Source organism: Dama dama, chromosome 24 (genome assembly GCF_033118175.1).
Source record: "Dama dama isolate Ldn47 chromosome 24, ASM3311817v1, whole genome shotgun sequence".
Lineage (NCBI taxonomy): Eukaryota > Metazoa > Chordata > Mammalia > Artiodactyla > Cervidae > Dama > Dama dama.
This window is the reverse complement of record NC_083704.1, coordinates 20,511,888-20,539,028: the sequence shown is the minus strand read 5'-3', so window position 1 is coordinate 20,539,028 and position 27,141 is coordinate 20,511,888. Positions and strand designations below refer to the sequence as shown.

Below are 27,141 nucleotides of genomic sequence, written 5' to 3'. Positions count from 1 at the left end.
AGGCCCCTTGCTCAGCTCCTTTGCAAGCTGTGATTTTCCCTCCACATGAGCAACTTCAAGATAAGAAAGGACTTCTGCCCTTGTAATTTCTGGCCCGGCCAATCTCCAGGCAGGGGAACACCCAAAGGAATGATAACTAACATTTATTCAGTGTTCACTATAAGCCTGGAACTATTTGGAGAACTTTACTTCTATTAACTCATTTAATCTGTATGCCAGTCTTATGAGGTCGGTATGAGGATTATTATCCCATTTTACAGTGAGGAAAACAAGGCACAGAGAATTGAGGGGACCCAACATCACAGACAGCAGCATCATGAGGTGAACCCAGGCCGACTGGCTCCACAGCCAGTGACCTAGTAGCCGGGTCACCCTGGAAGGGGGCTGCCATCCACAGCCCCTGCCCCAGCCCTGATTCCAGAGGACCGCATGGGGCCTCTGGGAAGGGCCCTGCTCTCAAAGGCTTAGCTCTTTGGGACTGGTCAGCTCAAGTATAAGATGAGGCGTGAGTGAGGTTAATGCTAGGTGGCAGCCTTTTTGCACTGGCTAAATTGAGGGGAAATAAACTGCTTTCAGTCTATATTTATTTTTCTTTCAAAATGAAAATAACTTTCTTGTGTATCATGTCCTATTTTAATAAATAGAATAATATCAGTTAGAAAATGCCACCATTTGACCCACTCCAATCTGGGCATATTTGAGAGGTAACATCAGAAGCGGGTTTCTAATAACCTGTTATCCTCTAATTAGGTCTAGGGCTTGATCTCAGAACCACTCAGGTGGTTCTCCTGCCCCTTCCAAAAGAAAATGGTGCCAGAGTTCCTTTCAGCTCCAGCATTCTGAAGACTGTAGCCAGGAAATTGAACATATCTGACTTGAGAAGTGAATATAGCAGACTTTATTAACCATAGCCACTTACCAAGCATATACCATGTACCAGGCACACTCAGCATCTCACAAAGTATGTACTAACATGATAATTTGAAACTACAGAAATTAAGATTGACAGACTTCCTGACTTCAGACTATACTACAAAGCGACAGTAATCAAAACTATATGGTACCAGCACAAAAACAGAAATACAGATCTATGGAACCGGACAGAAATCCCAGAAATAAACCCACACATCTATGGTCAATTAATCTATGACAAAGGAGGCAAGAATATGCAATGGAGAAAAGACAGTCTCTTCAATAAGTGGTGCTGGAAAAACTGAACAGTCACATGTAAAAGAATGAAATTAGAACACCTAACACCGTACACAAAAATGAACTCGAAATCGATTAAAGACTTAAACATAAGACCAGAAACTATAAAATTCTTTAGAGGAAAACACAGACCGGACACTCTTTGACACAAATTGTAGCAATATCTTTTTTGGGTCCATCTCCTAGAGTAATGGAAACAAAAACAAAAATAAACAAATGGGACCTAATTAAGCTTAAAAGCTTTGTATAGCAAAGGAAACCATAAATAAAATGAAAAGACAACCTACAGAATGGGAGAAAAAAATTCACATATGACACAACTGATAAGAGATTAACCTTCAAAATACACAAACATCTCATACAGCTCAATACCAAAAAACATAAATAAAAAATCAAAAAATGAGCAGAAGATCTAAACAGACATTTCTCCAAAGGAGACATGTGCTGCACTAAGTCGTTTCAGTGGTGTCCGATCCTAAGTGGTGCTATGGACTGTAGCCTTCCAGGCTCTGTGTCCATGGAATTTTCCAGGCAAGAATACTGGAGTGGGTTGCTGGGCTCTCCTCCAGGAAAGAAGATATACAGATGGCTAAAAAGTACATGAAAAGATGCTCAACACTGCTTATTAGTATTAGAGAAATGCAAATCAAAACTGTAATGAGGTATCACCTCACACTGATCAGAATGGCCAGTTACCTACAACCGCCTGCCTGGAAACCAACACGATGTTAGAGCACCGTGAAGCGGAGGATGCAGAGAGAGCCAGGGGCTGTCAGGCTCTTCTGAGACCCTCAGGGCGCCAGCGTGGGGCTTCAAGGCACCTAGGGCACGAGGCAGGCAACTTCCTCCAGAGCAACTGTGTAGGGCTGAGGTATGGGAAAGTGCTGCTCCCTAGACAAAACCTGCTACATCACAATCTTAGCCTTTTATTCTGACCACCCCTACAGGCCAGGTACTGGGCCAGGAAACAGGGATGTGAACGTGAAGAAGGCTTGGCTCTGTTCTTAAGCAATTCACTGTGCAAATAATACAATTATTTGCCCTGAACCAGTTTTGGCCACCCCAAATTCTTCCACAGAACTGGCCTTGCCTACATCCAGGGCATCTATCTCCCTAAACTTGAGGGGCGCAGTCAGAGGACAAAAAGCCAAGGAGCAGCTGGTTGTCACACCCCAAGGACTCCACCAACATCGCACGTCTCGCACTTGTTTACTGTCTTTCACTACATGACGAGAAGGATGCTGTTTCCAGACATTCTCAGAACCCTGGAAAGGAAGGAGGAATTCTCACCACGGCCGTTTTACAGATGAAGAAATTGAGGTCCAGAAAGACTTGGTCATTTGTGCCAGGTGGCACACCAACTAATAAAAGAGCTGGGATTCCAACTCTTTCGGAATCCAAACTGCTTTCCCAGCACACAGGAGCCAGGCCTGGGAATATGGGGACACAGGACGGAAGGATCAGCTAAGGCCCTCGGTGCTAATCCAAAAGCATTCCTGATGCTCCCAGATGACATGGGGAAGCCGATTCCAGGAAAAGGCTTTAGAAGATCTGAGGAATTCCTGGATCTGTCTCTTCATTACATGAGCTGGGAACCTGATCCCAGGTGAAACACAGATGATAGGCTTCCTTCTCCCTCAGTGAGTACTTAGCAAAGAAAGGCAGAGTCCTGAAGGACACCCTGGAGGAGCTGGACTCTCTTGGTCCAAACACTGGCTCCAGCACTAATGAGTGTGTTACATAACGTCAGTTTCCTCACCTGAAAAAATGGGTATGACAATGGGTACAACCCCAAAGAGTTGTGGTGACAATTCAGTGAATTTTAATAAAGTGCTAAAAACAGGGCATTGCATGCATTTTGATAGTAATTACTCAGCACTATTATTTAACCCCAAGATTATTAAATCCCTGCAGCACTTCACGTCTACAGCACCTTCTTTAGGTCACTATCCTTTACCTCACTCGCTCTGTCTGTGCACAGCCGGTAATGGTTGGGTCATAGCGCTCTGATGACTGGTAACGCACAGTTGGTTGAGAGGAAGGAGCGTGAGGAAGTCTCGGGAACTGATGCCTCCTTGGGGCCACCACTTGCTCAAGTGACCAAAGAGCAGCCTCTGGCTCCAGTTCTGCAGGCCCAGTGTGACTTCTGCACACCGGCTGTGGAGCCCTGGAGACAGTTAAACACTACTCGAGAGATGCTTGCCAGGAGGAGAGCGGGGCTCAGCCATAAAATGCCTTGAAGACTGGTCCTCGGGAGGGCTACGACAAAGCTACCCTTGGGATCAGGCTTCTCAGCTAAAGAATCTGCCTGTAATGCAGGAGACGCGGGTTTGACCTCTGGGTCAGGAAGATCCCCCTGAGGAGGGCATGGCAACCCACTCCAGTATTCTTGCCTGGGAAATCCCATGGACAGAGGAGCCTCATGGGTTACACCTCCATGGGGTCACAAAAGAGCCATACATGCCTTAACAACTAAACAACAACAAACCCTTGGACTCTGAAATAGAAAAATTAAATCTTTAATTTTGCCTTTAGCAAGTTTATCAGACGGGCAGTCTGTGGGTTGAATAGGAAATAAAGGGACCTTGCCATGGCGGGGGGAGTGGGGGTATCATGGGACATTTCCCGACAACCATGGGGCATAGAGTCCATCCAGCAGGTGGCCTGGGGCTCAAGAGGACAAGGGAGGAGCTGGGCAGCCAAGCCTGCAGCAGGGATGGAACCGCCTTGGAGGCACGGAGGCCCTCCCTCCAGGAAGCTCCATGATATTGTCTGTAGCCAACATGATGGATCACCTCCTGTACCTGGTCCATGCCAGCTATCTTACTCATGACAGTTGGTCTACTCCCAGCAACCTCCCTGTAGGGAAGGCATCACTGTTCACGCCAGGCATCAAGGAAACTGAGGCCCAGGGCGTTCAGGTCGCATCCTCACAGCTTCATAGCTAAGTGGCAGAGGTGGGATTCAAACCTGGGTCCAGCTGACTACATCAGTGTGTGAGCCAGACTTCTGTCCCTGCTACTACAGAAGCCTCAGAGAACAAGAGTTGCTTCTGTCTTCACCACCATTCTCCAAGCAAGCAAGTAAACCTAGAAAGTTGGCCTCTGCCTGCCCAAGAGAGACTAAAAAGCTTCTGCTTTCAAAAGCCAAGGCTTTCAGAGGTGAGTTAAGCTGGGCTTTCTGTCTGATGTTGGGTAACTGAGGTGGGGGCTGGCTCTTATCTTTAAGGGACAAACTGATAAGGATAAAGAGAACTGGACCGGAGGCATTGATTATGTAAAATTCAGAAGTTAGAAAACAGGTGAGTGAGTGGCAATGGCCTTATCCAAGTAGCCAAGAAAATGGCTGAAAGCAGGACTCCTATTATAGTGAACTCACTTGTTGGCAATTCCCTCCCCGCCCAGACACAGACACTTCTTTGCATTTGGATGGATCCATCCGCCCTAGCGATGGCCTGGCCCTTCCCTGAGGTCAAGGAGACAGTTTATGGCTGCAGGCATTAAAAGCGGAAGCTTCCACAGCAGGGGTTACTTGAGGCTCTCTAAGCCACCAATAGGTACATCCTGACAGCCTAGCCACAGGTACTCTGTCGTTCACGGGCCCCCCCCAACCCAGGCCCCAGGACTAGCAGGCGTGTGGTACCCAGGAGTACACAACCTGGAAATACAGGGCAAACTCAGGTCAAGTGGAGCCAATTTTGATCTCTGGGAGACTGAATCCAGCGGATAAATTCAAGCGGTCCTGAATTCAGTTTGTGCAGCGTCTTGGTCGGTCTACAAGATCCTGCAATCAACTGCACTTCGCAGCACTTGGGCTTCCCTCGTGGCTCAAACGGTAAAGAATTTGCCTGCAATGCAGGAGACCTGGGTTGAATCCTTGGGTCGGAAAGATCCCCTGGGGAAGAAAATGACAACCCACTCCAGTACTCTTGCCTGGAGAATTCCGTGGACAGAGGAGCCTGGTGGGTAACAGTCCATGGGCTTGCAAAGAGTCGGACACAACTGAGCAACTTTCACTTCACTAGGAGCAGGCAGCTTAACCAGTAATGGATCCTCATAACACTGCTCCCTGCTTCTCTGTGTCTTCACTGAGATGGCACTCATCTCCACGCAAACAGCACACAAAAGCCTTCTGCCTCACGCTCAGCTACTGGGAAACCAGGGGAAGACAAACCAAGACACATCCCTGCGAAATTTCAGAACACTGGGGGAAATACCCCACAAGTTGCCAGAACGAAAGAAAAAAAACCAAAGCAGGTTTTCTACAAGTAGTCAAAAGTCATCAACAAATCAGAATGGCTCTGGTCTCATTATTGCAATATTGGAACACAATTGAGCAAATCCTTCAAAATTTGACAGAAAATTATTTCTGGCTAAGAAATTTACATTCTGGTTTAGATTTTATATATATATATATATATATATACATACATATATATATATATATATTCTGGTTTAGAATTTTATACCCAGTCATACTCATTGGAAAAGACCCCAATGCTGGGAACAGTTGAAGGCAAAAGGAGAAGAGGGTGGCAGAGGATAAGATGGTTGGATGGCATCACCAACTCGGTGGACATGAACTTGGGCAAAGTCCCGGAGACAGTGAGGGACAGGAAGGCCTCGAGTGCTGCAGTCCATGGGGTTGCAAAGAGTCTGACACAACTGAGCGACTGAAAAACAACAACAACCAAGTCACACCATCCATCAATTGCGAGCGTGAAATAAACGCAGTTACAGACATGCAGTGTTCCATGACGGTTTACTCCTCAGCAAGTGTTCACTTGGACCAACGTGGCTGTCAACACAGACACAAAATCATACATAAAAACTGAAGTGCAATGGGGTTCTGACTGATGAGGGAGTGAGATTCTGATGGAGCAAATCAGGCAAAAATGAAGTCTAGATCAAAATTACCTTGAAAATCCCTTAAGAAAGAAATTTATACACATCCATTTTTCTCCACCCTTAGAGCAGAGGCTGAGTCTTTAGTTTCCAGCAAATAAAACCAAAGAGTTGGGAAATTCCCGTAGCACACTCAGCCTCTGAGACCATTGGTCTTGAGAATCACCTGGACCATCTCACAGGGGATTCTGGGAGACAGTCTGAGCGCAGACCCACCTAGCTCCATTAGTATTTGGAAGAACTAGCGATAATTAACCAGATTTCTAATCAGCAGAATTTCCACGTTGTGTGTGTATCTGCGCACTCAGTCGTGTCCAACTCTGTGAGACCCCATGGACTGCAGCCCTCCAGGCTCCTCTGTCCATGGGATTCTCCAGGCAAGAATACTGGAGGGGGTTGCCATTTCCTCCTCCAGGGGATCTTCCTGACCTAGGAGTTGAACCTTCGTCTCATATATCTCCTGCATTGGCAGTTGGGTTCTTAGCGCCACCTGGGAAGCCCAGTTTCTGGTAATCAGAAGAATCCAGAAAGGAGAGGAGGGTGTGATGTGTGACCTTGAAAAAGGTCAGGGAGCTGCCTCAAGGGCAGCTGGGGGCCTTGAGGGGACACAGCCTCAGGTGGGAGAAGGGTGTCTGAGGAGAGGAGGCAGCCTGCAGGATAAGAAAAGGAAGTGAGCTGACGATCCCGCTGGCAGGAGGCCTCCCTAGCCCACAGAGATTCCTTCTCCAAAGCAAGCGTGGCTGCGCTCTCACTGGCCACGTAAATTTTAAAGAGTAGCATCGCCCCAGATGCCCCCAGTGCCAGCCTTCTCATTACAACCCCAGGGCCCCACCTGTCCCCACCTTCAACATTACCTATGTCACCTCCCTAACTCCTCACTGAAACTCCTGGCAAAATCAGGTGTTCCTGGAAGTCAGGAGCCATGGCCCCCAACCCCACCTTGAATCCCAGCTCTCCTCTTTGGAAGGGATAAAGTCAACTGGCGCCTCCCCCATCCGCAGCTTTCTGTTCATGAACAAAGAAGCCAACGCCACAGCCCCTCTGCACACTTGCTAACGGCTCTGGGAGCTCACTCAGCACAGACTCCTGTTTCCTAACATCGGCTCCTTTTCCTCTGCTATTACCAGCCAAGCCCTTTTCAGGCTGGATGTGACCACATGCTGTTTGCTCCACCCAAAATGATCCCTTATTCTGGACCACGGATCACCAGGTTCCACCGAGAGAAGGAGCCAGCCAGAAGGGCTACGTGCCTCTCCTCTGCGTCCTGACATGGAACTTCAGACGGTGCCTGTCTGAGGCAGGCAGGCTTTCTGGGAGAGCCCCCAGTGCCAGAGCTCTGTTAGAGTTCTGCCACGGCAAAGATGAGGTGCTGGGTATTCCCAACACTGGGGCGCCTGGAAAGTGTATCTGCTGGACACACAGGGAGGGCAGGGGTGGGGAAAGCAAAGAGGAGCCAAGGAGAGGGCGTTCCTAGGCAGGGAAGTGGCTCAACTCCGTCTCTCTCGAGGGACAGGCGTCCGCTGGGTCCCTCACCAATGCATGATGGTGCCTCGGGGTCTGAAAGAATGTGAATTCCCCCATGTGCAAGAAAGCGTAAATTTTAGTTAGGGAGGTATGTCCCGGGCAAGACTTTACAAGGCAAAGCTAGCAAGGAGGAGAAATTAGTCTTCAACAGCCTTATGCCACCATTCTACCTCCGATACATCTAAAATTAAATTGTCTGTAATCTCAGCCATTTGTTGGATGGTTATACAGTTCATCTCTTGGGATCAGCACTCTCAAATAAGGCGTGTAGGAAGGCCAGTGTTTACAAAGTATTAATTCTTGCTTGCATTCTGCCCTCCCCGCCCCCTCCTTGCTCCCCCACTGCAAGACCCTGAACTGTACTGATTCCTCTATCTGGGAATGATACAGAAGAATGTTACCAAAAACTGTTAGAAAAAAATGCAAAAAGTTAAACCTTCCAACTTCTGACATGTGAAATAGAATGGAAATACAGAGACTTGTAGACAAGGCTACCGACTCTGGGCCCGAGCAAGGCAGCAGCTCCCCAGGCTCACCACCACCAGCCCCTGGATGACACGCCGGTTCAGAGCCAGGCTGCGAGGATGTGGATCCCAGCTCCGCGGCATCCTGGCTGTGTGAACTCAGGCCTCCACTTCCACGTCTGTCCCATGGCAACACGAATGGCACCCCTCTCAGAGGGTGGACCGTTCATTACCGCATTGAGCAGATATTCCTGAGCCAAGCCCCGCTCCAGGCAGGACTGAAACATCAAGAGCAGTGGTGACGTTCTGGTGGGGAAAAGAATGTGACTTGTCATTTAAAAAAATAAGATCACTCCACTAAGTGCTGTGAGAGTTGTATGAAAACATTGTGTGAAAACATGCAAAATAGAAGCTGAAATATAATCATGTTTACTCATAACTGATCATGGGGCTTCTCAGGTGGCGCTAGTGGTAAAGAGCCTGCCTGCCAATGCAGGAGACATGAGAGACGTGGTTTCGATCCCTGGGTCGGGAAGATCCCCTGGAGGAGGGCATGGCAATCCACTCCAGTATTCTTGCCTGGAGAATCCCATGGACAGAGAAGCCTGGCGGGCTACTGTCCATGGGCTTGCAAAGAGTCAGACACACCTGAAATAACTGAGCATGCACACACGGATGACTGATCAGACTTTTCTAGCAGGACCCACGGGGTTACCTCCATGGCAGGGTTCCCAGCACCTGCATTGAGAACACATGCTTGCCTGATCTGCTCCCAAGGGGCTAAACGATGTGTCCTTTATCCCTCCCTCCCTGCTGCTGGTTGCTCTGCTCCAATCTCTACGTTGATTGTATGTTGGGGCTTTTCCAGCCCTGCTGGCCGCCCCAGGAGCCTTCTCCACACCCATGACTGAATTACCATTTTGTTCCAGCTCACAAGAGCACTAGTGTGGGAACACCGCAGACCAGATGGAATTTTCGAGACCCTGTCATTTGTCGGAAATTTTCTCTGGCTGCCTTGATATTAACGGCCATACAGTTTTGTCCTCATGCCTGGGAGTGGGGATTGAGGCTGAAAAACGAAAGCAAGTTTTTCTCTGGGCCATTCTGTTCCAGCCTTCCAGAGATTTCTACCTTCTGGCTGCTCAGAGGCTAGGGACACGGCCCCAGAGAAGAGTGGGAAAGGGGGGCAGGTCTGTGTCCTACGCACACACTTCCCCCCAATTCCAACCAAGCTCGTGGCAACAGCGGGGCTGAGCCAGTTGGGGCCACCGAGGGGAAAATCCACCTGACTCTGCCTTAAATCCATCCCAGTCACAGCAGGTCGTATGGATTTCTCCAGAATCAGGCCTGGAGGAGAGTTCATAAACTGGGATCCTTGGGCTGAATCTGGCCTGCAGATGTGTTTTGTTTGGCCTAAGAGGTTTTAAATAAATTTGAGCCAATGTTTAAAAACCAGGATATTTCCTATAAAAATCCAGATTTCCAGCCTCCTATGAAAAGGGAGAAGTTTGAGCCACAACCTGGGCCCATGTTCTCAAATGGCTGGAGAGGAGGATGGCTCCCTCTCTCAATGATACACTCTCTGCCGTCCACTACAGGCTCCACCGTACCTTAACGTGTCTCCCAAGAGAAGGAAGAACGGTTGCCTTTGGAGTCTCGCTTGCTTTGTTGTTTTTCCAAGAATATAAACACTTCCCTGAGCACAGCTCAATACAACCAGAGAAAACAAAACATAGATGGGCATTGTCCTCATTACACCCAGCCCACTTCTTTCCCTTACGCCACCAGCCTGGGCGCCATCGGCACTTCCGTTTATAGTTCCTGGGCCAGATCGGCACTGTCCAACATGAGAGCCACGAACCACCGGTGGCTGTTTACATTTAAACCCATTAAAATTGAACATTTCCATTCCTGGGTTACACTCACCCCGTTTCAATTACTCAGCAGTCACCTGGGGTGGCCACCGAGGTGGAAGGCGCAGAGTAGAACATGCCCATCTTCTCAGAAAGTCATACTGGACTGAGCTCTGGGGCCACTTGCTGAGTTCTACGCTTGGGCCGCCCTGGGCGCTCTGGGGAGCTGCCGCCTTGCAGAGGTTCACTACCTAACCAGGGAGAAAGCCATCGCCTGGGACGAGAGATGAGGGGAAGCACCCCTCAGTGTCACAGGGACCCTCTCAGAGCCAGAGAAGAGGAGCAGGTCTGTTTTCATCATAAAAGAGAATGCTCTGCTAGCCCCTCATGTTTCCGGTCCTGGGCAGTCTCCTCAGAAGCTTCCAGGAAGGGGGACTCCTTCAGTCCTTCATGGAGATGCTGCTTTGATGTCTGCTGCAAGCTCTGGAGGTGCCCCAAGCAAAGCACAGGGTCAAGATGGGCCTCTGAGCTGGCACTCCCTGGCAGGACTTCTCCCCCAGCGCTGGCCTTCCCCACCCCCTAGCCCCAGCTCCGACACACCCTGCCGCCTGTGTGTCCTGTCCTCATCGCCTCACGGCCGTCCTCACTCCTCTCTCCAAATCCATTCTTGCCCATGTCCAGGGCTCCTACTTCCAGCCTCAGCCCTTCCCTCCCTCCCCCCAACCACCCAAGTCTAAACAAGACACTCCTGGGACCCACACCCCCAGGCGACACTCTACACAAGAAATTCATTTCCAAGAATGTTTACTTGTAACAGAAAATTTCCACAGATGCTACCAAAATAAAACAGCTATGTACTAAGTGTGACAATTTTCAGGCTGATCGAATGGAAAGAGACTCAGATTTGTGGTTGTAGTTGTTGCTCAGTCGCTAAGTCATGTCTGACCCTTTGCAACCCCATGGACTGCAGCGCGCCAGGCTTCCCTGTCCTTCAGTATCTCCCAGAGTTTGCTCAAACTTAAAGTCCATTGTAGGGCCCACATTAACGTCCTTCAAACATATGAACTGTGTGACTTGGCAATTAGAGCATCGCTGATCTAGTAAAGTAATGCTTAAAATTCTCCAAGCCAGGCTTCAACAATACATGAACCATGAACTTCCAAATGTTCAAGCTAGTTTTAGAAAAGGCAGAGGAACCAGAGATCAAATTGCCAACATCCGATGGATCATCGAAAAAGCAAGAGAGTTCCAGAAAAACATCTATTTCTGCTTTATTGACTATGCCAAAGCCTTTGACTGTGTGGATCACAATAAACTGTGGAAAATTCTTAAAGAGATGGGCATACCAGACCACCTGACCTGCCTCTTGAGAAACCTGTATGCAGGTCAGGAAGCAACAGTTAGAACTGGACATGGAACAACAGACTGGTTCCAAATAGGAAAAGGAGTACGTCAAGGTTGTATATTGTCACCCTGCTTATTTAACTTATATGCAGAGTACATCATGAGAAACGCTGGGCTGGATGAAGCACAAGCTGGAACCAAGATTGCTTGGAGAAATATCAGTAATCTCAGATATGCAGATGACACCACCCTTATGGCAGAAAGTGAAGAAGAACTAAAAAGCCTCTTGAGGAGAGTGAAAAAGTTGGCTTAAAGCTCAACATTCAGAAAACTAAGATCATGGCATCCGGTCCCATCACTTCATGGCAGATAGATGGGGAAACATGGAAACAGTGGCTGACTTTATTTTTCTGGGCTCCAAAATCACTGCAGATGGTGATTACAGCAATGAAATTAAAAGACGCTTACTCCTTGGAAGGAAAGTTATGACCAACCTAGACAGCATATTAAAAAGCAGAGACATTACTTTGCCAACAAAGGTCCGTCTAGTCAAGGCTATGGTTTTTCCAGTGGTCATGTATGGATGTAAGAGTTGGACTGTGAAGAAAGCTGAATGCCAGAGAATTGATGCTTTTGAACTGTGGTGTTGGAGAAGACTCTTGAGAGTCCCTTGGACTGCAAGGAGATCCAACCAGTCCATCCTAAAGGAGATCAGTCCTGGGTGTTCATTGGAAGGACTGATGTTGAAGCTGAAACTCCAATACTTTGGCCACCTGATGGGAAGAGCTGACTCATTGGAAAAGACCCTGATGCTGGGAGAGATTGAGGACAGGAGGAGAAGGGGACAACGGAGGATGAGATGGCTGGATGGCATCATCGACTCGATGGACATGGGTTTGGGTGGACTCCGGGAGTTGGTGATGGACAGGGAGGCCTGGCGTGCTGTGGTTCATGGGGTCGCAAAGAGTCGGACACGACTGAGCGACTGAACTGAACTGATCTCTAAGTTACTCTATTTACTACTCTCTAAACTGGATCCAATGATAGCAGCCTTAACATTTGAAGGATTGAAGATTCAACACGGTAATGGATAAGAGAGCTACAAAGCCCAATGCAAACATTTGCTGTTATCAGTTCTAATGTGAATGATCTCATAGCCAGCACAGAGGCCAGCACTCACTAGAAGTTTGCTGAAGGTTATTTTTTAATGACCTTGGAATAGAAGCTGAGGAAAGACATTTTTTAGACAAAGGGGGTTCTTGGCATATTTGAAGATCAGATCACACAGACAACCATCTATACAGAAGCAGAGTTTAAGCAGAGCTCCAAAGATTACTGCTACTTAAGCCACCTGGTTAAAGGAGGTTAAAGGATCACTGACTTGCCCCAGGTGGTAAGCAGGGTTTGAATTCAGCTGTTCCTCTGAACCCTTCATGCTTTCATACCAGGCGCTGGTACAGGCTCTGTGACAATTACAGTTTAAGCCCAGGAGATGGATGAGTGTGAACAAGGAATGGGTGAGTGTGAACAGAAGCCCTTCCTGACACCCAGAGAAGCAACTGAACAGGCTGGCATTGCCCAGATGTCCCTACCCCCTCCCCAAAGGGAAATGAGGGGATTTTAACTAGAGTTTCAGGAGACTGTTCTGAAAGGAAGGAATACAATAACATCTTTGTAGCTGCAAGAAGATCTCTGGGGCAGCAGGAACCGTGGGGAGAGTAGGGGGAGCGGGTGAGACAGAGCTGGCCGAGCTGGCCCGTGCGGGGCCTGCAGACCGTGGCCGGGTGTCTGTTCGGGAGGCCACCGCTGCTGGCGGCCAGCCCCCCAGCAGGGATCCGGGGCCCCCCGCAGGTACACACTGAGCTTCTGTGTGCACAGACAACAGAGCCGCTCTGTCCTGGAGAAAGAGGCCTGTGTGTCCCGCCCACCCTCCTCCCTGCACGGGGATGGACATCCGAAAGGCCCATTAACGGGCCATCCCAGCCTCCCGCCTGCAAACTGGCCGCAGCCTCCACCTCCATGGGGCCCAGACAACCCAGGGAGCGCGACCCACTGCCCTCAGCCCACTTCGGACAGCGTGAGTCCATCACTCCTTCCCACCCCCCTCCTTTCTACCTGGCTGGAAACCCATCATCACGTGACCCCTGGGGCTGAGGCCCCTTCATTTCCTTTGGAGGAAAGCATGAAGGGGGTTGTGAACCCTGTAACTTTTGAAATGTTGACCCTCTAGGGTTACAGGTTTGACTGCAGGTAGGTCTTCCCTTTCCACCTCAGATAAGAGGCCCCAAGCATCTAAAAGTGCTTGAGCTATGTTTCAAATCGTGGCCAGAAAAAAGAAGGGCATGGCCTCTGCCTTTAGTCTGCAGTCCAGACAGGCACATGACCACAGACAAGATTCCCCACTGAGTAACTAGCTGGGCTGTATTAATAGGTGTTTCTGCGGGAGCTGTAAGTCGCCGGCTTGTGTATATGAGGAACCTTGGCATGGACGAGTGCACGCACATGGATCCTCTCCTTTCAGGACACGTAGAGACTGAGACCAAGGAGATGGAGAGTCTTGAGAATCCTACTAGTCCATTGGAAGGCTCCTTAAAGCACTGCTGCAAAACCAGTCTGAACAGAAGCAAGGCAGCTGCCAGACAAACCACGTTTGCTCTGCTGATAAAGCTCCCCCGGCAGGAGCAGCGGGCAGACATGGGACACGGGAAGCGCGGAGAGGCGGGGGCGTCAGCCCTCGGCTGCCAGGCCGGTGGGAAGCGTCACTGCTCTGCCACAGGGGCACGCTGCAGAAACCCAGCTTGGAGCACTGTGCCCAGCACAGCCCGGCCCCATGTCCCCCGGCTGGCCTGCTCAGACTTCGAGGGGCACCTGTGGGCTCCTGCGGGTCCCCAGGGGTGAAAGGGCCTCCCTGGGGCCGTCCCTTCTGTCTCTGAACCCCCGTCTCCTCATCTGGCATCCATAAACCTACAGCTCTTAACACTGATCTTTTTTCTCTCCTTTTCTCTCCTTTAGTCCTAACCCCCTCAGCTGTCTTTAGCCAGTTCTTTGACTGATGGCATTTCTGGAAAAATCCCTCCATTGGCTCTTGAACATGGAACCATGAACCTGCTGCCCAAGCCAAGATGGAAGGATGTGATTTTTCCAGATGGTTCTGGAAGAGGTTGTTTGCTCACTGCAAGCAAACGCCCTCGAAAGCCAAACAAAAACTGCCCGCGAGTAAATAGCATGGGACTCAGCCCCTTCCTGCGGCCACTTAGCAGAAACCCAAGCCCGAGCCCAAGCCCGTGGCAGGCGGGGCAGCTGGGCCAGGAGCAATGGAGTGGCCGCTGCCCTGCCCACCTCCCAGCAGGATCTGGGGGCCACAGAGAAGGGGACCCCAGTGGCTACACTAGCCAAGAGGGTGCCAGGGCGTTGTAGGCAAGGTGGCTGGAGTGTTACATGGGTAACACTGTACTCGTTTTTATTGCAATTATTTCTCCTAGTTTTATGATTATATCGGCAAAACCAATTCAGAGGATTAAGGGAGAAATGTCAAACACTTCACCATGACTCTAAGAATATACCATAGTGATCTATTTTATAGAACTGAAAATGATTAGAATCATGTTTAAATAAGTTACTTCTATATCATGTTACTCCTAAGGGCGGCTAGTTATAGGACCCCATTGTTCTTTTTTTTAAATGTGTCTGTTTATTTGTCTGTACCAGGTCTTAGTTGCAGCACTCGGGATCTTTGATCTTCATTGCAGCATGCAGGGTATTTAGTTGAGCCATGTGGGACCTAGTTCCCTGACCAGGACTTAAACCCAGGCCCCTTGCGTTGGGAGCTCGGAGTCTTAGCCACTGGACCACCTGGGAAGTCCCAGGACCCCACTGTTGCCATTCAGTCGCTGGCGCGTCCAGCTCTTTTTGTGACCTCATGGACTGCAGCACTCCAGGCTTCCCTGTCCTCCACTCTCTCTCAGAGTATGCTCTAATTCACGCGCACTGAGTCAGTGATGCTACCTCATCATCTCATCCTCTGGCGCACCCCCTCCTCTCTTTTTGCCTTCGATCTTTCCCAGCATCAGGGTCTTTTCCAATGAGACAGCTCTTCGCATCAGGTGGTCAAAAGACCCCATAAGATAAGGGGTCTTATCCTTATGATGAAGAAAGAGGAGCAAGGCACAGAAGCCTCTGTACTCAGATGCCCAAGCAAGACACGGAAGTTGCTCTTGACTTGCCCTCAGGTTGCCAAGGGCTGGAGGTTCTCCTGCCTGAATATCCCCCACACGTGCTCCCTCTGGCCACGCCTCCCTCTGGTCCACCAGGGTCAGGGGTCACGACTGCCCCTCCACCCGCCCCCTGCAGTCTCCCCTCCCTGGGAAACTGCTCTCTAAAATGCAAGCACAATCCCACCTCTCCAAGCTCAAAAGCCTTCCTGTTGCCCCCTCTGTTCTCAGGATGGTAGCACAAATCCCGCCTCTGGCTGGGGAGAGGACCTGTGCCCCCTTTCCAGGCTCTGCCTCCAGCGCATTTCCAGAAGGTTCCCTCCAACTCCCTCCTGGCCAGCTTGGACAGCTCACTTCTGCCCTTAGGGCTTCGCTCATGCTGTTCCTTCTGCTAGACTGCTTTTCCCTCTTCTAGCTTTTATATTATTTTTTAAACTATTTTTAAAATTATTTTTTCAGTAAAACTAAAACTTTTGTATCCAGTTCTATGAGTCTTAGCATGTGGACAGGACCACCACCCACCACAACCAGGACACGACAGTTCCATCACTGCAAAATCCTCCCTCGAGAATTCCACGGCCACGGGGAGTGACAGTCAGGCCCCGGCCCTGGAGACCCGAGTTCTTTCAGAACCACTCAAGGCTGGAGGCCAGCAGAGGCCCCTACTGCTTCCCCACCCTCCGCATCCTCCCCTCCCGGCCTCTCACTCTGACCCACCTTCACTCCGCCGTTCACCAGCTGCCGCCTCACAGCCCCTTCTGGGCCCTCTCGGCAAGCACTTGTGGAGCCCCCAGGACACTTCCAAGAATATATGCACGTGGTGTGGGGGGGCATACAGGGAAGGCCGCCTGGGGGTCGCCCACAAACCTGGCTCCATCATCACCGCGGGCCAGGTGGCCCATCAGACACAAGCCTGTGTAGCAGGCACATCCAGACGACACAGGGGTTGCACCCCGAGCGCCCAGGTGGAAACACTTTAACAGTCATATCAGAAAACTAAACCAAGCAAAGACAGCCCCGGTGGCTCAGGTGCCCAGGCCTCAAGGAAACGGAAAGCGCTCTGCTTCAACATCAACACCTGGGCAGGGAGGGAGGGCTAGCCCCCAGGCCTCTTCTGGGGCACTGTCAGCATCTTTGAGGAGGAACTGGGGCACATTTCTCCCCCTCTCCCCCGACACTAAGAAGGACGTCATTTCCCGTGAGGCCTATCCCCACCTCTACGCTATCCCTTCCAACCCACTGCTTTTGGACCAGCTCCTGCTTGGTCTGGCTGGGGCCAGTGGGTTGCTTAAACCCTGTTTCCCGGGCCAGCCCTGCAGAGCCTGGTTTCTGTATGTAGCAGGAGCTGCTCTGTGAGCCAGGTGCCCACAGGAGCGGGTATCAAATTCCCCGCAGGCTCCAAGGGCTGAAAGTCTTGATTCCCAGCTCTGATTCCAAAACTGGTTTAACTGCTTCTCCAGCTGAGCCTGAGAACCTGAAGGCTTCACTCAGACCTCCTGCAGGGTCATCTGCCAGGGCGCCCAGACCTTAGACCTCAGCGGCTGCAGCTGAGTGGGGCTGCCTGCTCATTCAACCAACACTCAGCAAGGAGGCGCAAGGCACACAGACAGGGCAGGCATCTCCCAGGGACTGGGTACTGTTGAGAAGAGAGATCTAAAAGGAGCAAGAAGACTATCACAGGTTAGAATCTGTCTCCACTTGTCCCATACTTAGAGTCCCAGGAGCATCTCCTATCCATTAGTTAGCATTAGATAAAATACATCAATGACTTCCTTAGGTCCTGACAAAAAGAAAATCTATTTTTGTGGGCTCCTTATACCCATTCTTATAGCACCTTTGGGGGTACCAGGGGTTTTCACCTCTGAGATTCCTTTGCTCCTCATAGCAACCCCTAGGTATAAGCCCATTTTATAGATGAGGGGCCTGAGGTTCAAAGCATTGGAGTGCTTACTCAAAGCCACACAGTAGCTTAGTCTGGTACAAACCTCTTTCTGATTTCAAACCACGTGCCTCCCACCCTCCTACCCCGCCACTCCAAGCTGCACCAGAGGCCTCAAGGATATGACGAACGAGGAGACCTGGAGAAGGTCACACCCCTTCTCCAGCCTTAGCCCTTTCACCTAGAGATTCCCTCCCAGGTCTTAACCTCTAGGGACAGGAGCTCTTGGTTCTTCCAAGGAGAAGTGAGCCGTGTGTGGGCTTCCCTGGGATGCCCTTCTCCCCATGGCTGCCTGATGACATGCTCATAGTAGAGTGAAGACAGACAAGAGGAAAGTCCTCCCACACCCACACTCCGGGCCCTCGAGGGTGGCTGCAGTAAAATCCTTGATGAAGAGTCTGAATCAATTTGTTCTTGTGCGACTGCTTGATTCCCATTTCCATGGATGATCAGAAGCCGGCCCCAGGACATCGAAAACAACCCCAAAGTGGAAACAACCTGAAGTCCACAAGCAAGGAGATGACTCTCAGAACCATGGTATTGAGAACTGCCTGGCGGTCTAGTGGTTAAGAATCCGCCTTGCATGCTCGCTTTGGCAGCACATATACTAAAATTGGAACAATACAGAGAAGATTAGCATGGCCCCTGCGCAAGGATGACACGCAAATTCGTGAAGCGTTCCATATTTTTAAGGAGGCAAGGATATACAATGGAAAAAAGACAACCTCTTTAACAAGTGGTGCTGGGAAACCTGGTCAACCACTTGTAAAAGAATGAAACTACAACACTTTCTAACACCATACACAAAGATAAACTCAAAATGGATTAAAGATCTAAATGTAAGACCAGAAACTATAAAACTCCTAGAGGAGAACATCAGCAAAACACTCTCCGACATAAATCACAGCAGGATCCTCTATAACCCACCTCCCAGAATATTGGAAATAAAAGCAAAAATAAACAAATGGGACCTAATGAAACTTAAAAGCTTTTGCACAACAAAGGAAACTATAAGTAAGGTGAAAAGACAGCCCTCAGACTGGGAGAAAATAATAGCAAACGAAGCAACAGACAAAGGATTAATCTCAAAAATATACAAGCAACTTCTGCAGCTCAATTCCAGAAAAATAAATGACCCAATCAAAAAATGGGCCGAAGAACTAAACAGACATTTCTCCAAAGAAGACATACAGATGGCTAACAAACACATGAAGAGATGCTCCACATCACTCATTATCAGAGAAATGCAAATCAAAACCACAATGAGGTACCATTACATGCCAGTCAGGATGGCTGCTATCCAAAAGTGTACAAGCCATAAATGCTGGAGAGGGTGTGGAGAAAAGGGAACCCTCTTACACTGTTGGTGGGAATGCAAACTAGTACAGCCACTATGGAAAACAGTGTGGAGATTTCTTAAAAAACTGGAAATAGAACTGCCATATGACCCAGCAATCCCACTCCTGGGCATACACACCAAGGAAACCAGATCTGAAAGAGACACGTGCACCCCAATGTTCATCGCAGCACTGTTTATAATAGCCAGGACATGGAAGCAACCTAGATGCCTATCGGGACATGAATGGATAAGAAAGTTGTTGTACATATACACCATGGAATATTACTCAGCCATTAAAAAGAATTCATTTGAATCAGTTCTAATGAGATGGATAAAACTGGAGCCCATTATACAGAGTGAAGTAAGCCAGAAAGATAAAGACCATTACAGTATACTAACACATATATATGGAATTTAGAAAGATGGTAATGATAACCCTATATGCAAAACAGAAAAGGAGACACAGATGTACAGAACAGACTTTGGGACTCTGGGAGAAGGCGAGGGTGGGATGTTCTGAGAGAACAGCATTGAAACAAGTATACTATCAAGGGTGAAACAGATCACCAGCCCAGGTTGGATGCATGACACAAGTGCTCGGGCCTGGTGCACTGGGAAGACCCAGAGGAATCGGGTGGAGAGGGAGGTGGGAGGGGGGATCAGGATGGGGAACACATGCAAACCCATGGCTGATTCACATCAATGTATGGCAAAAACCACTGCAATATTGTAAAGTAATTAGCCTCCAACTAATAAAAATAAATGGGAAAAAAAAAAAGAATCCGCCTGGCAACGCAGAGGGTGCAGGCTGTATCCCTGGTCGAGGAACTATGACCCCACGTGTCACAGAGCAGTTTGGCCCATGTGCTGTGCTGAGTCACTTAGCCATGTCTGACTCCTTGCGACCCCATGGACTGTAGCCCACCAGGCTCCTCTGTCCATGGGATTCTCCAGGCAAGAATACTGCAGTGGGTTGCCATGCCGTCCTCCAGGGGATCTTCCCAACCTAGGGACTGAACCCAGGTTTCCTAAACTGCAGGCAGATTCTTTACTATCTGAGCCACCAAGGAAGCCCAGGAGTATTGGAGTGGGTAGCCTATCCCTTCTCCAGGAGAACTTCCCAACCCAGGGGTCGAACCCAGGTCTTCCGCACTGCAGGCGGATTCTTTAACGTCTGAGCCCATACGCTGCAACTACTGAGCTCACACACCCTGGAGCCCACTCACTGCAACGAAAGATCCCATGTGCTGCAACTAAGACCTGATACAGCCAAATCAAGAAGTAAATATTACAAAAATAATAACCACGGTACTGAGCATGGAAAGTAGGGTGATGAAGACCTTTTTAGAGATGCACACATCACAGAAACACATTTTTTTTATAAAAACTGAGGTAAGACAGATTGCAAAACTGCATGTTCTGTATACAAGTCTTAAAATAATACTCAAAGAGAATAGAGGATACACCAAAATGAGAACCATAGTTACCTGTAGAAATTGGCGGTGTGACTGTTATACAGAATGTATTGTATTTCACGTATATTGTTATCATATATATTTTTTATCCCCAAGGACCAAAAAGAAAAAAAATTTAAGTTTGCAGTAATTGTCTTAAGTCCTATCAATATTTTTCATCCAAGCTCAAAGTCTTCAGCATACATCAAGTCTGCCACCATCACTGTAAGGAAAGTGTCAAGGTGGCAAGTATCGCACTCTTAGCTTTAGAAATAGACGCACCAAGCCCTGGCTGAGACTCACAGCCCCTTCATGGGGATCAAAAATGCCCTCACAGGCCCCACAGTTCAGTGTTCACTTCTGCAAAAAGGACACTTAAGGATTCCAGACATTTAGTTTATATTTCTAACCCGGGCTTTCCCATTTTATGTACCCCGGGGGATTAGTAATACAATAGTGTTCAGGAATTACTGAATATTCAAACAAGTTGGGGAAATTCACATTTCAGCTTTAATGAATTAAAAGAAGTCTCTCTGTGGGAGGATCTTCCAAGAAAGGCATGTAACATATATCGTTTCCCAGCCGAAGTTCACTGAAGCCTTCTATTTCAGGACTGTCTCTAGGCGTAGCACTTCCCTGGTGGCTCAGGTGGTAAAGAATCTGCCTGTAATGCGGGAAACCCAGATTCGATTCCTGGGTCGGGAAGATCCCCTGGAGGAAGGCGTGGCCACCCACTCCAGCATTCTTGCCTGGAGAGTCCCATGGACAGAGGAGCCTGGAGGGCTAGAGTCCATGGGGTCCCAAAAGAGTCGGACACGACTGACGCGACTTGGCAGGTACGGGCAGCAGTTCTACAGATGCAGGGACATCTAGGTGAGCGCGCTTCCTCCTCCCGGCAGTCCTCCAGCCCTGTGGTTCTCAGCTCTGGTTGCACAGTGGGACCATCCAGGGAGGCCTCATTTGAAAACATCCCTTGGTCTGGGTCCCACCTTGGATTTGGTCTAGGAGGGTCAGGGCTGAGTCTGGAGTACATGAAGTTCAGGGCTGAGAACCACTTCTTCCCCACACCTTTTAGCTACCCATGCTAACAGGAGGTTCACACCAGGGCTGGATCCAGCCTCAGAATTATTCAGGCATTAACCATTTTGGGAGCTAAATGGCACCTCAAAGGGCATCCAGTTCAATCTCTCACTTTGCAGAGGAGGAAACTGAGGCCCCCAAAGGACTCGTCCCCTGCCCCCTCCTTTACTGACTCCTGCCAATGCCGGGGTGCTCTCAGGCCCCTGGGCCTCTGGACCACAGGAATCTTCAGTTGGAGGGAGAAGCAAAGGAAACCTTCAGACCTCCAAGGCCATTCTGTTACTATAGGCCGAGCATTAGGCTCCTCTCTGGCAAGTGGACCCCAACACAGACAAATCCCAATTCAACTTCTGGTCCCGACATGCCCCAGAACTGAGGGTGAGAAGCCAGGAGCCCGCTGGCTCACAGGAACAGGAAGCCTACCCTGGCTGTGGAGCAATCATACCATCGGGGTGCCCAGAGGCTGCCCGAGCAGAAGCCAAGTATCTTCTCCCCCTCACAGCCTGCACCGCAGGAAGCCCCAGAGGCTCTGCCATGGACAGAAGACTGCTGTCCACAGCAGCACCGGCCCTGAATGGGTGGCCTTGGGCCCTGCTCTCTTCTGTAAACACTCAGGCCCCTGAACAGGGAATTCTGTGGTTAAAAAAAAAAGAAAGAAAGAAATCTCCACACTTTTCACATCCTGCACCTCTGATCACTCACTCCCCTTTTCCAATCTTAAGATTCCATTATTAATTTCTCTTTAGAGTTTTGAGGTGGGGGTGGAAAACTCTGAGGACTGGGGAGAAGGTGTTATGCAAGGAAAAGTGAAATACACACACACACACACACACACACACAGCCTCACAGGCCCGTTCCCTGAGCTCCCAGCTCATGGTGACCAGCCCTCTACCTCTGGTCCTGTCACCGCCAGGACATTGGGGCCCACGGGGGCTGTTCTCCCAGAGACCATCCATCGTGCAGAGGAGTCTCTAGGGGCCTTCTAACTCCAGGCTCACAGCTAAACTCCTTGAAATATCTCCACTGGGCTCCAAGCTGCCCTCTGTGAGCGTATCGTGGGAAAGCTGTGCCTGGAAGCAGACAGGAGAGCCCCTCCGAGTTCAAACTCATCCTAGTAGCTGACCCCCCCTAGGGAAGGACGGGGAGCTGAGGGAGGGGTGGGGTGGGGGCTGCAGGTAACCTCTGTGTGTGTGCTCCGTCTCCTCAGTTGTGTCCGGCTCTTTGCGACCCCATGGACTATAACCCCCCAGGCTCCTCTGTCCATGGGATTTCCCAGGCAAGAATACTGGAGTGGGTTGCCGTGCCTTCCTCCAGGGGATCTTCACAATCCAAGGATCGAACCCACGTCTCCTGCATCGCAGGCAGATTCTTTATCGCTGAGCCACCGGAAAGAATCTACGAATAGCTTCTAACCTGGAAGCAGAGCTGAGCAGCCAGTGTTGAGGGAAGCTCCTTTTCTGGGTCTGCACCTGTGCTTTTAGCTAAGCTGCCTGAATCATATTCTTTAGGGTCTGTGTATCCTGCTTGTTAATGTCTGTGAGCTTTATCAATGGGAGGGCTGCTGTTCATGAGGTCCCTGACTTCATGAATGATGCCCTCCAGGGCGCCCACATCTGTCCTATGGTCCTGGGAGGCAGAGCCGGGTGGGGCTCTGGAAGACAAGCGTCGGAACTTTATCAGGGCCGATTTAATTCTATGATAGTAAGTGCAAGGCACTACGTCTTAAAACAGGACTCACACAGTAAGAAGCTAACAGAGAATTCACATGCATCTTTCAGAGGAATACACCGATTTCAAAGGCGTCTCACCCCTCAGAGGCTGTGTCGGGTGCCTCAGGGAATCCTCTCCCCGCGCTGCCCTGGGGACTGGATGGAGCGAGCGCACCGCTGCCAGAAGCTTACGATGCAGCCAGGATGTGCCAGTCCAAAAGGAAAGCCGCCCGGTTACCGTCCTCTCCGCCAAGGGAAGCAGAAAAGCCGATGGCCCCTTCCTAAGTCCCCGCCCTCCTGCAACTTTCAGGGAACAATTCAGGCCCCAGGAAGCCGCGCCGGCTCCGCGCGCCCGGAGAGGGTGCAGTGCCCGCTGCCACCTGTCTGGGTGCCCACCTTCCCACCCGCCCGGCCGCGCGTCCCCGTCCGCGATTCCTACCATGTTCCCCGCGGGGGCTGGAGCGGCTCCAGGGCGCACTCAGCCCGCTCGCCAACTCATCCCACCGGCCCGGCCCGCCCCTGGCCCCGTGGATCTCGGGGCGGCTCTGGACGCGGGTTCGGGACCGAGGGGCCACAGCTCTCTAGCGGCCAACTCCGGGGCGGGCGTGAGCGGCGGGATGCTCTGCGGTTAGGCTTGGTACAGGGGGTCTGGGCCAATGCACACGCGGGATCTGCGGTTCTGCGGGGCCCTTCCCGCTGCCTCGAGCCCTCCCAGACCGGCTACTGACGTCCGCAGAGTTTGTGAAGTCCGTGCCTCGCGGTCCGGCCCAGCCTCCCCACTTCCCCGAAAGCGCGGGAGGGGGGGCGCCTTTCACAATAAAAGCCCTGCCTGGGGCTCGGGCCGCCGCCGCCGCCGCCGCCTGGAGCAGGAGCCCAGGTGCTAGGGAGGACCCGGCCGCGGCCGGCCGCCGGTGATGGGCGGCGAGGGGCGAGGGGCGAGGGGCGCTGCGCCAGGCCCGCGGCATCGCCTCCTCTCGCCTCCAAGGAGTGCGGTGTCCAGTGAGCCCGAGGCAAGCCGGCGGGGTTCCTGCGCAGGGCCGCCCAAACTATCGCCCCTGCAAAGCCTCAGAAAGACAACTTTAACTGGCATCTCTTAGCCTTGTTTGGGCCCGGTCCCCACGGCCGATTGGAAGGAAACGCAGGAGCATCCCTTGACTACCTCAGGTCATTAAGGAACAGTTAATCAGTGCTTAAGTCGCTGCAGCAAGCCACTGACACCTACCTCTCCGCGAAGGATGCGTACACAGCGCCTTGAGTCCCTTGGACCATCCATGGCCGGCTGTGGCGCCGACCAGCAGGACCGAAGGATCTGTGCTCCCTGTTGGGGAGACGACTGGGCCTGGAACCCTCAGCCCTGGAGTTGGGGGCTGGCCCCTGTGTTCACGGCTGAGTAACCTTCCCTGTGTCTGGACCTCTTTGAGACCAGTGTTCCTAAGCACCCCAACGCTTCTATCTCGGGATTCTTCACAGCCTGTGGCAGGAAGGTGGAAGGCGGGGAGGAAGTCAGCAGGAGGACTCAAGAGAATCTGGGAACCAGGCTAAAATATTACTGTCCAAGACAAACTGGTTAAGAGTCATCATTAGACTGACAGAAACTGGGGTGTCCCCAGGAGTTCCCTGCTGCACAACACTTTAAGGTCCTCACTGACAACAGTGTTTTGTTTTTTTTTTTTAAACAGTGCTTCTTAAGAGGGTCTCCTTAAATTGGGGGTGTGAGGTGGGGATACGACAGATGGAAAGGAAAGTATTTCTTTCAGTCTTTATGTTCCAGATGTTTTCCAGAGGTTATTTCATTTCACCATCAAAAGCAATCCTAACAGAGAGAATTTATTACCACCTTCTTTCAAATAAGGAAACTGAGGATTAAGCAGTTGCAGTCACTTTCTTGAGGCCAGACAGTCAGTTAGCAGTTCAGCAAACCAAAGCCTATTTGTGAGAGCTCTCGAGAAAGACGAAGAACTGGGTAAGCCAGGAAGGAGGCTAGATGCAGGACTGAAAACCACAGTTTGTGTCTAGGGAGGATGGGGAGAACTGAGAATCTGAGTGATGGCTGAGGAATGTGGAGGAAGAGGGAGTGGGGCAAACAGTATAAACTTTCTTGGGTTTTGTCCAGATGTCTGGGGAGACAATGTAGTCTTCTGAGTCTCCTTTCCTGAGTGTAACCCATGTGAGATGTACATTCTTTGTACTGACTTTTTACACAAACATCTATGTATAAACGTAACTAAAACACAACTTTACAAATCATTATTACATGTGGTGCACTCCAATATTTTCTATTCTATTCCACCTTAGTTATTTCAATGGTGGTCTCTAACTACTACTGGGTTTCCCCAGTGCCTCCGTGGTGAAGAATCCACCTGCCAATGCAGGAGACACAGGTTCGAGGCCTGGGTCAGGAAGGTCCCCTGGAGAAGGAAATGGCAACCCACTCCAGAATTCTTGCTGGGGAAATCCCATGAACAGAGGAGCCTGGTGGGCTATAGTCCATGGGGGTCGCAAAGAGCTGGACACAACTGAGCACACACACGCAGTAATCACTATATATCCCCAATATCCACTACTGAGTACAGTTTGAAAAACACTTGAGAGTAGACAGACCCTTCTTTAGTGCTATCAGAGTTTTGTGCTTCTTTTACAGAGTGCATCTATGATACAGAAAAGGAATTTTAGAGGCTCACACTGGTCAGAATGGCCATCACTAAAAAGTCTACAAATAACAAATGCTGGAGAGAGTGTAGAGAAAAGGGAACCTTCCTACATTTTTTGGTGTGGATGTAACTTGGTGCAGCCACTATGGAAAGCAGTGTGGAGGTTCCTCAGAAAATTCAAAATAGAATTACCATATGATCCAGCAAGCCCTCTCCTGGGCATATACCCGGACAAAACTATAATTCAAAAAGATACATGCACCCCTGTGTTCACAGCAGCATTGTTCACAATAGCCAAGACATGGAAGAAATCTAAGTGTCCATCAACACTTGAATGGATAAAGAAGATTCAGTGCATATATACAAGGGAATACTATTCAGCCGTAAGAAAGAATGAAATAATGCCATTTGCAGCAATAAGGATGCAACTAGAGATGATAATACTAAAAAAAAGTAAGTCAGAAAGAGACAAATAGCATATGATATCACTTATATGTAGAATCTAAAATCTAAAATATGGCACAAATGAACCTAGCAACAAAACAGAAACAGGCTCACAGACATAGAGCTCAAACTTGTGGTTGCCAAGGCAGGGCCGGGGAGGGATGCACTGGGAGTCTGGGCCTGGTAGACGCAAACCATTACATTTAGAATGGGTAAACAAGGTCCCGCTGTCCAGCACAGGGGACTACATCCGATCTCCCAGGATAAACCATAATGGAAAAAGAATGTGTATATGGGCATCGCCGAGTCACTCTGCTGCTCACCACAGACCGGTACAACATTGTAAATCAACTGTACTTCAATTAAAAAAAAATACGTGCTTTAGTCCCCTTTCTCAGTGATGTCTGAGTCATACTGGCATTGGTAGGATAATCATTCTTGTTTTTATTATCTGAACTCTTAGAAAACATGATATTCACAATGTCAAAAATTAAACCAGCACTATCTCAATACAAATTCGAATAGTTAATCCACAAGCAAAATGAAAAATAGACTGTTGGTGCTCAAGGTTGCAACACACTTAAGGTGGACCCACAAGAAGTCTCCATTTTTGTGAACCGTAAATCATGGCTGCCCACATCAATGGTAAGGGGGGAAAAATAACCAACAGGAACTACAGAAAGCAGGTAATCTATGCTAGATCCATTTGACACTAAAAACATTGTTCCTTTTAGCCCCTATTTTTCAGGTAGCCTTATATTCTCTCCCAGACTTCTACAGTCATTACCAAAAACTGGGACTTTTTGTGTCTAGAGGAGGATTTCCTGGGATGCTAAATTGCCAGTGCTAAAACTGAGACTGTATTGAGCAAACCCAGGAGTTAGTCACCCTTTTGCCTAAAGGAAGCTCAGAATCTGTATCAGGTATGCCAACTTCCAGAATGGATGAGTTCAACCAGTAATTAGCTACACTTACTGAGCACCCACATGATAAGGTATATAGTCCAAGGTCTCTTC

The 27,141-nt window shown here is 49.7% G+C and overlaps 1 protein-coding gene and 1 non-coding gene across 3 annotated transcripts in view; one reads left to right on the top strand and one right to left on the bottom strand.

The window, feature by feature from the left end:
* GASK1A (golgi associated kinase 1A) overlaps window positions 1–27,141 on the bottom strand; it is a 152,165-nt gene that overhangs the window by 29,499 nt on the left and 95,525 nt on the right. The window contains exon 1 of one of the 2 annotated variants that reach the window (XM_061127900.1): window positions 23,470–23,755. The exons of the other annotated variant lie outside the window; for it this stretch is intronic. Coding sequence (XP_060983883.1) covers window positions 23,470–23,472 — 3 coding nt within the window. The 5' untranslated portion in view covers window positions 23,473–23,755. Of the gene's footprint in view, window positions 1–23,469; window positions 23,756–27,141 lie in introns of those variants that run through there. 2 annotated transcript variants of the gene reach the window in all.
* Window positions 18,032–18,138, top strand: LOC133046364 (U6 spliceosomal RNA). Its single transcript, XR_009690494.1, has one exon. It is a non-coding gene; the product is annotated as a U6 spliceosomal RNA (small nuclear RNA).